Here is a 14411-nt window from a genome sequence, read left to right as displayed (position 1 = left end):
TCAAACACAGAGCATTGCCTTCTTTCCGTGGATATTCCGTTTTGGCGTCGATGTTGAGGGTTGGCCGGGATCGCAAATAGTTTTTCGACGTTTGGGGTTGTCAAAATAAATCCATTTTTCATCCGATGATACGATATGAAAACCCCTTTTTTGTTGCCTAGCAAGCAGAATTTCGCAGGTGGTTTTTCGCCTTTCAATGTCTCTGGGCTTCAGTTCATATGGGACCCATTTTCCTTCCTTGTAAACCTTTTCTAAGGTTTTCAAACGATCGGAAATGACAGATTGAGCACAATTTAATGCTTCTGCAAGTTGCTTTTGCGTTTGACATCTTCGTCCACCAATGCCTGCAATTCTTCGTCTTCGAATACTCTTGGCCGTCCAAAACGCTCTTTGTCCTCTACATCAAAATCCCCAATTTTAAAGCGTCGAAACCCTTCTCTGCATGTTTTATCGGAAGGAGCATTATCACCATAAACTTCTACAAGCATTCGATGAGCTTCAGCTGCAGTTTTCTTCCAATTGAAGCAAGAGATTAACACTTCGCGCAAATGACGCTTATTTGGCTCAAACTTCGACATTTTCGATGCAGTGAAAAACAATGTTATTGATGCAAACGTATACTTTTATGTGCTGAATGTTATTGACAGATGTCGAAACAAACTATTAAGCTTCGTTTAGACATTAGAGGCTTACGACAGTTCTAGCTAAAGCTACTTGTCGCTAAATGAACGATCCGGCTTCCGATTTACCTAATACATACGCAATGTTCAAGTTAAGTCGATTAAAAGGCCTCGATTAAAGATGTGGTCATTTCGTCAATCGTTAATAATTTGATAACTATTGCGATTTTTGCAAAATAGTACTTGATTTTTCTTCTCAGTTTCATCCGACTAATCCTCAGAATTTTTCGTTTCCAAAAGATCCCCGGACACCTTGTGTAATTCGAATCCAAATTCGGGTCCGGGTTTCTTACAGTCTGCGTTATAATATCGATATATGTGAAACCTGAAAGATCAGCTTGGAAGACGGCTTGCAGATGGTCGGAGAATTAAAGAAAATACATATAAAAGATATAAAATATAAAATAATATAAAAAAAATAGATATTGTTAAACGCGTATATTTAACTAAGAATACACCTAAGAACTGCGTCAACTGCGACTGTGTAGCCAACTGTATTCTCTCATATTGCAGATGGGCTCGCTGGCGATCGGGAGGTTGGCGTGTGCAACCGCGAGCCTGGTATTCGCAGTGCTGCTAGCGAGCGGTGACGCCGCGTTGGGTAAGTTCCTACGTCGAAATTAACCGAGTGCCTCTGTCACCAATCCAAGGGAAGATTCCGTCTCTCGAGATTGGAGCGCTCGCTCGCTCGGGCAGATTCTCGTGAGAAGAATCCCCGAGAATTCAGCCGGCGGACACGACGGCCTACCAATCGCGACGAGTGGCCGGTTAATGACGCAGGCGATCATTCGTCATCGTCAGCGCGTCACTTGTCGCGATTAGCGTGTTCGTTGTTCACGCCGCTCGGCAGCGAAGAGGGTTGCGCGATGGCGTCGGCGACGCGGGGCTCTGTAAACGCGAGGTCGCTTCCTCATTTCAGCCAGGACCGCGTTCGAGAAGCTCACCGACTACGACTACCGCGGCACCACCTATTACAGCGTGAGGAATCTGTCGCTGTACGAGTGCCAAGGATGGTGCAGGGAGGAGCCGGAGTGTCAGGCCGCCGCGTTCTCGTTCGTTGTGAATCCCCTGGCGCCGATGCAGGACACTCTCTGCCAGCTGCAGAACGAAACGGCCGCCACGAATCCGGCCGCGCAGCCTCAGAGGGCCGCCAATATGTACTACATGACGAAACTGCAGATCAGATCCGGTGAGCGAGCGTGGAAGGGTGTCGACGGGCGTCGAATGCCCGACGCGTCCGTCTCGTCTGATGTTTTAATGATCTCTTTACCCCCTCACTCTTAAATTAACTCTTGCACCCAAACTTGCGGCATGCTCACTCGGTTTTCCCGCACGAAACACTTTCCAAGAGTTCTACTTTCTTAATTATCTCGTACACACGAGAAGAAATTGTATCAAAATTAAACAAATATTTGTTCGAATACGACTGCGAATACGTTTGTTCAAATTAAGCGACTAATTTCTAAAATGAAATACAGAGGTTCTCTCTCTCTCTCTCTCTCTCTGAATGTAAACTTTTTTCTTGAATTTTAGAAAATAATTGCTGAATTTAAATAAATGTATTCACAGTCGTATTCGAACAAATATTTGTTTAATTTTAATACAATTTTTTCTCAGTGTATTCAGTTGCTCCATAAAGTCATCGCGTCAAGGTCAAGGTCAGGGTCAGAGTCGACACGTGCAATTTTTTTTTGCTTGGAAACTGTCTCGAATTTCGCACTCCGAGGATTCGAAATGAGTATCTCATTGCGGGTTCAAAGGATTCAAAAGTTTGAGGGACGCACCGAGTTGGATCCTATCGATCCTCCCGGCCGGTCGTCTATTTTATCGGACAAGAAGAACCGATGACGGATAAACTACTAGTAATGGCTGGGAAATGTCGATACGCTTTTGTCGGATGCACATGGCAAAGTAACACGAGAACAACTTTCTCAAATTAGGTTCAATTTTGCAGAGTGCGGGCGAAAGACAGAAAACACTAATGCAAAAGAATAATCGTTACATGTGCGGCGCAGCGGGAAAGGTAGCGCGCGTGTTACCAACCTTTTGTTCCACTCGTCGTGAGAAAAAGAGCGCCAGTAGTGTGCTGCTTGGAAAGAAAAGGCCGGCAGCGAGTGAAATTTAAACAGTTTTCCACAGTTCGATGTATACAGTGATGTCTTTCTTTCTGCCGGGCAACTTTGCCCCACGGATTTTCCGCAGGCCACGCTCCGCGCCGCCGCGTGTGTCTCTCACGGTTCTGCGCTGCAAACAGCGCCCCTTTCATCATTTATCTCGACTGAAACAGAAACTAGAACATCGGATAAAAAGACAAATAAAATGATGGTTCGGGTTTGCGTGCGTAGCATAATGCGCGTTTCACACTGTGTACCGAAATCGCCATAATCCGAGCCTGAAGTAACTCCGCACGTGGAGCTCGGTGATCTCCTTTCTTTCCTTTTCTCACGTAAAATATCGTCGTTTTTAGGATTTCTCAGCTTTGACGGAAGGACCAGATCAGAATAAATAACGCCGTTCGACGCCCGGCATAACGCCCGAGTTTAAGCGCGAACCTGTTTGCTCCCCGATACCGGACGCGGAAGGAGTGTATGTTTGGACAGATAGCTTGCCCTACTTCCCTCGAAATTGAGGGGAAGCAGCGGTCCGTCCGTAGGACTCACTATTTCTTTCTCCTATCGCGAAGTTTTATCTCGGTAACTATCGCCGGCGCTCGTCGGATTATCCTTCCGCAAACACGCCCGAGTCGCCTCGTCTCCCTTCTCTGTCTGAGCTAACGTCCAGCGCGCTAACGTTAACGGTTCGAAGCGCAGAACTTCGATGGAGTTTCGAAGTAACGGCGTGTGAAACTTGCTAAAAACGTCTTCAGAAGACAGCAATATTTATGAGTCAGTCGAGAAAAGGTAAAAGCTCTCACGGTTGCTTAATGTGACGGCATTATCTGGCTTTTTGTTGAACTCCATGGCGCTTTCTTAGGGTATGTGACCTTTTCGTTGTTTGTTACCTGTGTAAGTTCATCAGCAGACCCAAACCAAAATCCCGAGACCCGGAATCAAAAAGATATCCCTCATTCATGGTTTGAGGATCGCATCGTATGCTGAAATGAGCCTAAACTGTCACTCGTTTTTATCCAATTCAGGGTCCATTCAGTTTTTCCCGCGTTGTAGGGACAAACAAAAGATGTTATTGATCGTTTTCAGCGTAAAAACTGCTCCGCTATTCGTAGCAAACGTCTCTGATTGGTACGTCTGTTCGGATTATTCTCCAATCATGAACATTTGAATGGTAGCGAAGCAGTTTTCTTTACTGAACGTGACCAATAAAACAGCACGATCCCTATTTTGGCTTGTCATTTTTTTCCTTCTTTTCTTTCCTTTTTTCTTCGGAACCATCGTTGATTCAAATCTGACTTTACGTCATGTTGTGAGAAAAGTCTCTTAGAAAATATTTGTTCAAATCAGGTTCAAATTTTTCTGGAACTCGTAGCGGGGTAAACTCGTTTAACGGGACAGTCGTGCGTGAAAAATTTGTGCTGACTTGCAGTTTGTACATTAGATCCTTTGCGTCCCTGAAATTACCCTTGAAATCTGAGTTGTTTCGAGTAGCTGGCCGATCCGCAGTGCAGTGACCGCATCTCACATTTTGGAGAAACGACATCCCGGACAACCGACGGTATCTTTCATCATATTCAAAAACTGCCGCCGTGTGGAATTTGTCCGACCGGCTCGAAAACATGTGCCGGGTATAATTTTTCCCTCCTTCTTTTTTATTTTTTTTACCTACTTTGCTTTACCGAAACCACTCGAGGACCAAACGTCACTCCGAAGTCCAGCGAAACGCTGCCGCCGCGCGAAATCTGACGGCGACAGCGCGATGTTATCGGCAGGCCCGTGAAATAGGAGAGAAAAACACCGTCGCACAGTCGGCTCGAAAATAATCCGACCGGTTTATTAATTCCGGCGATAATTCGGCCGGAACGAGCGATTTATCAGTGGCGGCAACGACGGTCAGGAATTCGCGCGGTCGGCGCTGATTCATCCGTGAAGGAGTCACGCGTCGGTTCGTTGGCACCGCTTTCGTTGTCGACAGCGACTTTAGCGCCGGTCCCCCGAGGGCGTAACAAAAGAAATCGGAACGGACCCGGCCGAAATACATTCCGGGTGCGTATGCCAAAAAGCGCGGTCTACGTGCGTCATCGCCGGCGTAAACGCGCGCCAAGTCACATGCCGGCGCGGCGGCTCGTGATTCCTCCCGGCGATTCGCGGGTCGGCGCGCGACTACCTCTCTCTCTCTCTCTCTCTCTCTCTCTCCCCCCTCTCTCTGAAACGATTTGAATAATCCGAATATTCAGGCGAGATATTCGAAATAATCCACGGAGAGAAATGTCGACTTGAACGAGAGAGAATTTTCCGGTGGAAGGTGAGCGACAGAGAAATTTCAGTTAAAGTATTCAGTCGAAATTATCCGGATTTCCGGTTGACTTGATTAGAATTCTAGTATTTTCAGTCGGAATTTCTGAATCCTTCACTAGAAGATCGCTTTATTCGACCAAACGTTCTTCCCCGCTTTAAGTTGGCAAGAAACACGGCGGACAGATGCAACTCGTGATTTCTTACCAGGAACGACTCGTCGTCGACCTAGAGAAAAAAACAAATTCAATGGGCGGATTCTGCAAATTTCCTCATGATACAAATGAGTCAATGAAACGTGAAAAATATCGTAGCACCGCACAGTGGGACGAAACATAGGGATGTGCGGACATCGTACTTTGCAGGCAAAATATAGCAATTAGCGGAAAGCTGAATATTGGGATGAAAACATTTGGTCAAACGGGACGATTGCTCATAAACAAAAAATTAACTTTCCTAATGTTTGAAAAATTATTGTTTAAATTCGTTGAAAAATGCGAGATACAAGGGAACTGATAGCGTCATTCGATTCTACGGAAGAAACTACATAGAATCCATGTGCTGGACAATTTTTTCTCAACCCTATTTATTAATAAAATAAAAAATGTTTCGATGGTTCTTCTAACGCCGCACACAGTGGATCGAAACTTCAAATTCTGTGGACATCAACTAAAATTCTGTTCGGAAACAAAGTTTTGTGCAGGAATAAGTTTTAATGAAATTAATTTTCATAAAATATTTTATTTATAATATTTTTGTATACCATTTTGATAATAATAGTATTGTAACGAATATATATAAAGATATAGTGTTCCTATTCGGTTTCAACAGCTACGTGAAGGTAAGGAACAAGCTAGCCTTGGACAAGTTATATCAAATCTTCTTGCATAAATTCAATTAATAAAATATTTGTTATATATTTTTGGAAATTTTAAGATTAAACAATCTGTATGAAAGCACAAGAGAAAAATGCTGGACTAGTGGATTTTGTGAAACAAAATTCGTGAAAACAGTCAAGAATAACAATACAGCACAGAGGTTCTTCGCAAATCCTTTGATTACGTGTGTATGAATAGAACTGGATTAAACGAAAGGACTATTGGAAATTTTGCGATTCTTTTTTAATCCGTTGCAACAGATTGAAAATAATTTATGTCTTGTTCTTTATCTATGTGATGCTGACTTGAAACCAAACTTGAACCAAACAGGAATATTTAAAATTCAATAAAAATAAAGTTGTTATAAAAATATTATGGACATATAAACAGAAATTTTACTGAAATTTTCATTACAAATGATTTCTGGACGAAATTCTGCCTCCGAATCGAATTTTCATTCATGTACAATTGTACATAATAAGTTAGATGTTTTCTATCCACTATACGATGTATAGGAGAAAAGATCGCATGAGATTGCAGCTGAAACCTATACGTTTTTTACTATATGTCTTTTACTATATGAATGATTTTTTAAAATCCTATTTAGTAGATCTTGGACAAATATGGACATTTTTTTTAATTATTCAATAAACATGTGTAAGTTGAGTTACGATTTCGTTCTAATTCATCATAGAGGAAAATGCGTAAAATCTGGCAACGGATATGATAAAAATGTTCTTGAAGAACCATAGAATTGCGTACCATAAGATAGACAAGGATCGATAATTACTTATATAAAATACAGCGAATACAAATGGACGACTTGTGCTTAACACATTTTACTTATCACAGAAACTCGAGACTTTAGACGCTTACAGTATCTATATTACTCATTACTTTCTATTTCCTGCATTCGGATCATATATTAGAACCATTTTACAATACATTCTAGTAGATGAAGTTGTGAAATTCGAACTTTTATTTTTGGCTCGATGTCCACCTTTTTCACCGTTTCGATGCACTGTGCGCCGTAGTCGCTGTTTTCATCTCCGTGGCGAGCGACGTGTTGAAGAGCCAAGCGGAGAAACTACGCGTCCGTTCGGCCCGCGGAAACATGCCGGTTATTAATTACCGGTTCTTATCAGTACCTTATCGGCCAGGCCGAGCAATGAACACTTACAAATAAGTCTTCCGCAGCACCTGTCAGACCTGTCGTACATGAGAAACGCGGTGTCATCGGCGACCAGACGTGACGGATCGTGAGCGCGTAAGATGATGAAATCGCCTGTCCTGACGCATCGCGTCGTTATTTTAGAGAACGTCTGTTTGCGACCGTGGGCGTTCGAGCGCATCCCGAATAAGATGATTCGCGGCTTGGACAACGCGCTAATTTACACGTCCACGAAGGAGGCATGTCTCGCGGCCTGCTTGAACGAGCACCGTTTCACCTGCCGCTCCGTGGAGTACAATTACGTGACGCTGCAGTGTCATCTGGGCGACTCGGATCGCCGGACGACCGGGCAGTACATCCAGTTCGTGGACGCGCAGGGGGTGGACTACTTCGAGAATTTATGCCTGAAAGGTAAAAGCGGAAGGAGGAGGTGGAGGAGGAAAGGTCGCGGAATCGCCTTCGCGGAGGCGACCTCGTACGCGAAGGACGCGTGAGTTAATCGACCGCGCGAATCTCCCACGCAGGTAAGGAGGCCTGCAAGTCTCAAAGGATCTTCCAGATGCCCAGAATCGGCGTGGCGGACGACAAGGTGGCGCAGTACGCTGGTCTGCACTATTACACCGACAAGGAACTGCAGGTCCAAAGCGAGTCCGCCTGCCGGCTGGCCTGCGAGATCGAGAACGAGTTCCTCTGCAGGTCCTTCCTCTACCGCGGCGCTCCTCAGGGCTCGGCCTACAACTGCCACCTGTTCCATCTGGATCACTGGACCCTGCCGGACGGGCCGTCGACGTATCTGAACGCCGAGAGGCCGCTGATCGACAACGGGGAACGCGTCGGGACTTACTTCGAGAATTTCTGCGAGAGTAAGCGAACTCGAGCACCCGAAGCGGCCGAAGCGGCCGGATGAAGGCGAGTCTAGGCGATTCTACGTTCGTCTTGCTTTCAGAGGGTACCGGCCCGGTGGCGGATCCATTACCCATCGTCTTCGAGACCACCGAAGACCCCACGATCAACAACCTCACCAGAAACGACATCAACTGCGACAAGACCGGGACTTGCTACGATGGTATGCGAGCAACTTCCGTTCCGTCGGTGTAACTGAATTTGCTGTCTAAAGTTGCCTGGAAAGGATAAAGGATCCAGCCGCGAAAACTCGATTGTAGAAACTGAAAGACTCTTCCTGTCCCCCTATCCAGCCAATTGTTTTCAGTTTCGCCCGCCGGATCTCGATAGAGCCGAATATTCAGATAAACATCTTTGGTCGCGATAACAGAAGTGCCGTTTCTCATCGAGTTCTCGGCTGGTCTTCGTTCAGTTACGCCCGGATTGTTCTCCCTGTAGGATAATTTTGCTAAACGAACGATCGCTGCTTCCAGTGTCGGTCGACTGCAAAGACACTCGAATCGCCGTTCAGGTTCGCACCAATAAGCCGTTCAACGGGCGCATCTACGCCCTCGGACGGTCTGAAACGTGCAATATCGACGTTATCAATAGCGACCTGTTCAGGCTGGATCTCACGATGAGCGGGCAAGACTGTAACACTCAGAGTGTGGTAAGTAACAGCAGTGTGGCATGCTTTTTTTATTCTCACAAGATTTAAAGTAGAGCACGCAAGTGATACACGTATATGTATGCTTAACCGTCGTCGAGCTCGAGAATCAGCGTTGCCGTTGAATCGCTGACGCCTTATCGATGCGTCCGATATAGGGTTGCCAACTGTCCAGTTTTGACCCGGACTGTCAGGTTTTCAGAAGTCTTGTCCAGTGTCCGATTAATAAGTCAAACCGGACGTCATATGTCCGGTCTTTAAGTTATATCCAATCAATGGAATAAGAGTTCAGATTTTAGCAATGTTTCTCCGTTTCAAGCGCCTGCAAACGACCGAACGCCACGGAAAGCCATCTAGTGGATGATCTGCCGATCCATCATTCCATATATATTAAAAAAGTAATAGTTTATTATTTTATTCAATCAAATCTTGTTTATAAAATTGTTTGGAAATTAATACTGTAAGTAAATTCATATCATATTTTGTATTTAATGTAACGTTATGATTTCTGTCCGGTTTAGTCCGATTTGGGTTTGTTACCAAAGAAGAAATGTCCGGTAATTTTAACTTTTGGATTTGGCAATCCTAATCCGATATCGTCTCTCCTGATCGTCGCTTGACTCACCGCGCGAAAATTTGACTGTCGATGATCGGTATCGTGTTCGCGCGAGAAATAGCGGCCGCGCGCGACTTGAAGAAGAAGAGAGAAACCGCGTGGAGAAAGATATAAGGTTTCCATTGTCTTTCCCGAAGGTCGACAAAGAGCTCACGACAGACATGAGCACACCTCTGTCTCTCTCTTTCTCTCTCTCTCTCTCTCTCTGAGTACTTAATCCCTGTTCAAACTTTCTTTTCACCATGGCAGCGTGACGGTTTTCAGACTGGCATCTACTCGAACACGGTCGTACTGCAACACCACTCCGTGGTAATGACAAAGGCCGACAAAATCTACAAAGTTAAGTGCACGTATGACATGTCGTCGAAGAATATCACCTTCGGCATGATGCCGATCAGAGACCCGGAAATGATCAGCATCACGAGCGCGCCGGAGGCGCCGCCGCCGAGGATCCGCATCCTCGACAGCCGGTCGCGCGAGGTCGAGACCGTGCGCATCGGCGACAAATTGACCTTCAGAATCGAAATCCCAGAGGACAGTAAGTTCGTTTCTTGGAAACTCGTCTTTCTTAACCCTCCTGAGTAACCACGAAGGGAACCTAAGCCGCTCGATAATACGAGAGGCTGGCGTGCAAAATTTCGAAATCTCGCAAATCGCCGATTCACCCTTCGCCGGTTCTTCCTCTAATCTCTCTTCAGGTTCGAGAGATTACGCGCGCGGCGTGAGACGCGCGGCTGATTCAAAGATTTGTCCTCAACTCGGGAGGCTCACTCGGATGAATCACTCGCGAATAGACTCGCGAAGCTCAGAATCGCGCGCAGGCGAAATTGCCGCGTTCTCTTCGCGTGTCACACTCGGAAGATTGTTTCACAGCGCAAAGAAATGCCAGATACGGGCTGGTTAACGGGAGGGTTAACGAAGCTTCGAGAAGCGACGTTTCGCTAGTCTTTGACAGCAATTCGCAAACAAGTGACATTAACATCTTCTGTATGTAGCCCCATACGGCATTTTCGCTCGCAGTTGCGTAGCCATGGCAAAAGACTCGAAAAGCACGTTCCAGATCATCGACGACGAAGGGTCAGTGTTGCATTTCATCTCGGCGCTCTTCTTCGATCCGGCATACGAAGTATGGAATTAACGCGCGTTGTACTTGCAGGTGCCCCGTCGATCCCTCTATCTTCCCCAGTTTCACGCCCGACGGTAACGCCCTGCAGTCCGTGTACGAGGCTTTCAGGTTCACCGAATCTTACGGCGTGATCTTCCAGTGTAACGTCAAGTACTGTCTAGGACCGTGCGAGCCGGTAATTATCCGACGAAAATCTCGCTCGTAATTCACGGTCACATATGTGAGTGATCGTAGAAAAAAAGGTGGCTCTTTTTCCAACAACCCGTCTCCCTCGCCCGTTGCAGGCCGTTTGCGAATGGGGCCGCGAATCCGTGGAGTCGTGGGGCAAGAGGCGCAGGAGAAGCCTCGCGAACTCGACGGAGGAGAAGGCCGAGGACATGACTCTGTCGCAAGAGATCCTGGTGCTGGACTTTGGCGATGAGAAGCAGTCGGACTTTCTGAAGAGCGACGCCAGCATAGACTTTAACGAAGCAGGTAAATAGGCAAGCGGATATACCGTGCCGTGCGACACGGGAGGAAAGAATTCTTTGTTTGAAAGAGAGGAGAAGGAAGAGGGAGGGGGCAGGAGAAAAAGAAAAAAAACAAGTCGCCGGCGAAGTCGTGTCGATGACAAAGTAAGCACGCAACTTATTTCCAGACAAAACAGTGACCATCGTGGAGCCGTGCCCGACGAAGACCTCGGTGCTGGCGCTCGGGGTGACGTGCGCTCTGCTGGTGCTCATCTACATCTCCACGATCTTCTGTTACTACATGAAGAAGTGGCTGACGCCCCGCAAGATGATGCCTTAAAGGGCGAGGAAACGTGTTCGCCCCGCGGAACGCGTGGATCGCGAAAGCAAATAAGGAAGACGACAGCCAAGAGTACGAGAGTTCACGCATACACGCACACACACACACACACGCGCGCGCACGTACACGCATCCCCATTCGCGATACACCCAGCCACATTCATACATGATGAGCGATCGAGAGATTCACGCGTAGCGATAATCATTCGCTCTCTCATCCCACTATTGTACGTTCATTCTCATTATACCACCACCGGCTCGAAACGGCTCTCAAGAGAGCGGGCGGTAGAAAGAATCGCCGCTTCGAGGCGACGGACAATCGTACCATTGTAACGTGCGATTGAATCGCCCGCCCAATGCGATCGGTATTCCGCGTGGCGTGCTACATCGACGACGATCGCAGACGGGATCGATTGTGTAATGTCCCGAGAGCGCGCGAGTGCCGGCTCTACATCGGTAACACCGACGTGCACGCTTTCTCAGAGCAGGTACGCGCTCAGACTCGTTGGTATAGGTCGACGCTTCCGACGGAGTCATTCGGGAGAGATTAATAATAGATCGTCTCGAAAATAAGTTTACGCGCGCGCACACATAGACGCACGTACTCATGCACGCATACGTACACGCGCACACACACACACACACACACACATACGCGCGCACACGCAGCATATCATACACACGGAAGACTGCCGACTGACGTGATGAAGATCACAAGGATCTCTTGTACCATATGTTGAAAGTAAACAGCGAGACGGATATACGCGCGCGCACGCACACATATATACACGCATGCAACCGAGGTCTACGACGGTAGCGGCGACGACTCGACTCGTCTCGGATTGATTTTTAACCCGGGGGGCGACTCACCAACGGATATCCTGACTCTTAAGGTGGCGGATATTAATATCGATCGCGAAGGAGGCTCCGATGAGGAACACAGCTCGAGTCGTGCAACGACGATGACACATCTCGCGGCGGGACGCTAATAAAATATTACGTGCGCAGTCACTCCTTGGCTGCTCAGCACGCTCAACAGCGTGAGTTCTTGGCGCGCGCGAGATATTGTCAAAATAGCGACCATAACTGATCCGTGTTGACGTACACACGGTTTGTTTTCACGCGCGCGGAGGAAGAGCGTTTGTTGCTTGCCGCGCGTCGGCGCGTCCGATCTCGAGGGTGGTTTATCGCAACAAAGTTGCCGAGCGACTCTTCTTCGCACGTGACACGCACACACGCGCATACATACATACATCACTCACATGAACATACACGTACGCATACACACACACACGTAGACGCATACGGGATATGAATCGCGGAGCTCACTCTCGCGACCAAGACCACCTTGAATGCAACGAGGGTAGACTTTATTTAAGAATATTCTTAGATAACAGCTAACTGTCTCATCCTCTTAGCGGCTACTTCTGATCGGGTTGCAAAAGGAGCAAGATCGAGCGCACGAATTGATTTGTCGTGCCGCTCGAGGCGAGATTTCCGGTAGCACGTAAACGGTCGACGCGATTTTCTGGTTGCTGTTTTCGGTCCTCGGAGATCGATTTGTAACCCGCATCAAGACTAGCGGTATTTAAAGGTTCACGCTTCACTAACGTCTCTAACGATACAAGTAGCGTTTAAGATAGCGATTAAGCATGTAAGCATAGTCGTGAGACGGGGAGGAAGATCGAGACAGCGGAGAGGAGGGAAAACAGAGAAGGAATGAGGAGAGAGAGAGAGAGAGAGAGAGAGGACACTCTCTTCTACTTCGGCGGATTCTCGAGGCGGCTCGCATTTTTCTAGATCAATAAATCCGTAGTAAAGAAAAAAAAAAAAGAGGAAGAAACCCTCTCACATATGCCGTGCGCGAGTTTCGCCAAACGCGCTTACGGTATCGATCGATAATATAGCTGGTTATTTAACGGTGTCGGAATTAGTCGAATAGCGACTACAGTAGTGGTCGGGTAAGAGAAAAAGAAAAAAGGAAAGATGAATGGAGGAAGAGAGAGAGAGAGAGAGAGAGAGGGGGGGGAGAGGGTAAGTACCCAACTTAAAAACTAATCGAGATATTGATCTCTTGGGAGTAGCCGCCGAAGAAACTGTCGTTTCGGCATTTTATCTAAGATACCTCCGCTCGTGAAATTTCCGAGCGAATGGCAGGAACACCCGAGCGCTCGGCTCTCTACCTGACTGTAGATCGCTTCCCGCGCGTTTATACCTGAAGCTCGAGGTGCTCTCGATGCGGGATTTTACATAGCCGTACGGAAGTATTAAGGTGTACTCGAGGTATACTATACGACGTAGTGCGACGGCGACGCGTATGCGGCCGGATATCGATATAATCCCCTAAGGGCAATCATATTTTCTCAGTTTATCAGCTCCACTCAATTAATGAATACTCGCGACGAATGCGCTCCGCCGAACACTCTCGCCTCGGCTCTCGAGGTCGGTAGCGCGATAACGAACGAACGATACGCGGCTTTCCATATCGGGTCCTTCATTCATTATATTCTTGGAACACACTTCACTTCTGTCGAATCGCCGAGTGATGCTTGGTAAATTAGGACATTCGGCGAAAATGGCCTGGAGGGGTGTTCGACGGGGGAAGATTCGTGTCGCACCAGTAGACATTATCGTATCCGCTTCGACTTGTTCACGACTTATTATTAAGCGATTCATAGGCGATAAAATGCGCATGTATGTACTCCGTTCCTCCGGGGACATTACGACGACGTGTTAATTCGCGCTGGCGATGAGCGACTCCTCTCGCGATAGAGACGTTACGTAACGATCCATAAACAGCATGAATTGGGTGGAGTAAATTAAAATTTCCGGTTAAGGTGCTTGCTACATGCGGGGGTCAGACTCTCGGAATTGAATATTCCTCGGACGGCAGCGCGGCCGACACACGTAGAAGAAATGGGATCGCACGAGGAGGAAGCGGTCGACACAGCCTCATCGCGAGGTCCGTTGAGGCGAGCGGAAAATTATTCCCGCAAATTCGACGCTTCTGTCGATGAGAGAGATGGTCGGCTGATAAGAGGGAAGAAGACGTTGTGACGTGCGCGCTACGTTCGTAAAATTGATTCGTAAGCGAAACGCGTGACCCCTCGCGGTTTACGAAACCGTCTACAAAATGTATATATTATTAAGACGGATTGCAGTAGAGACACTGAGAGAAGAACACACACATACGTATC

General features: G+C 47.2%; 1 protein-coding gene across 3 annotated transcripts in view; it reads left to right on the top strand.

Annotated features, from left to right (window-relative positions):
* The window catches only part of tyn (trynity), a 166258-nt gene extending 153800 nt beyond the window's left edge, over positions 1-12458 (top strand). For 2 of the 3 annotated variants that reach the window (XM_025298701.1, XM_011147318.2), the window contains 11 exons: positions 1194-1281; positions 1600-1869; positions 7280-7546; positions 7660-7998; positions 8082-8201; positions 8512-8687; positions 9550-9838; positions 10296-10377; positions 10457-10601; positions 10711-10900; positions 11064-12458. In XM_025298701.1, the coding sequence (XP_025154486.1) occupies positions 1194-1281; positions 1600-1869; positions 7280-7546; positions 7660-7998; positions 8082-8201; positions 8512-8687; positions 9550-9838; positions 10296-10377; positions 10457-10601; positions 10711-10900; positions 11064-11215 (2118 nt within the window). In that variant the 3' untranslated portion in view covers positions 11216-12458. The remainder of the gene's footprint in view (positions 1-1193; positions 1282-1599; positions 1870-7279; positions 7547-7659; positions 7999-8081; positions 8202-8511; positions 8688-9549; positions 9839-10295; positions 10378-10456; positions 10602-10710; positions 10901-11063) is intronic. The other variant, XM_011147319.2, reaches the window with a different exon arrangement.
* The last annotated feature ends 1953 nt before the right edge of the window (positions 12459-14411 follow it).

This window comes from Harpegnathos saltator, unplaced genomic scaffold (assembly GCF_003227715.2).
Source record: "Harpegnathos saltator strain DR-91 unplaced genomic scaffold, Hsal_v8.6 scaffold235, whole genome shotgun sequence".
Lineage (NCBI taxonomy): Eukaryota > Metazoa > Arthropoda > Insecta > Hymenoptera > Formicidae > Harpegnathos > Harpegnathos saltator.
Note: the sequence above shows the minus strand (reverse complement) of the source record. Positions and strands in the feature narration are given on the sequence as shown.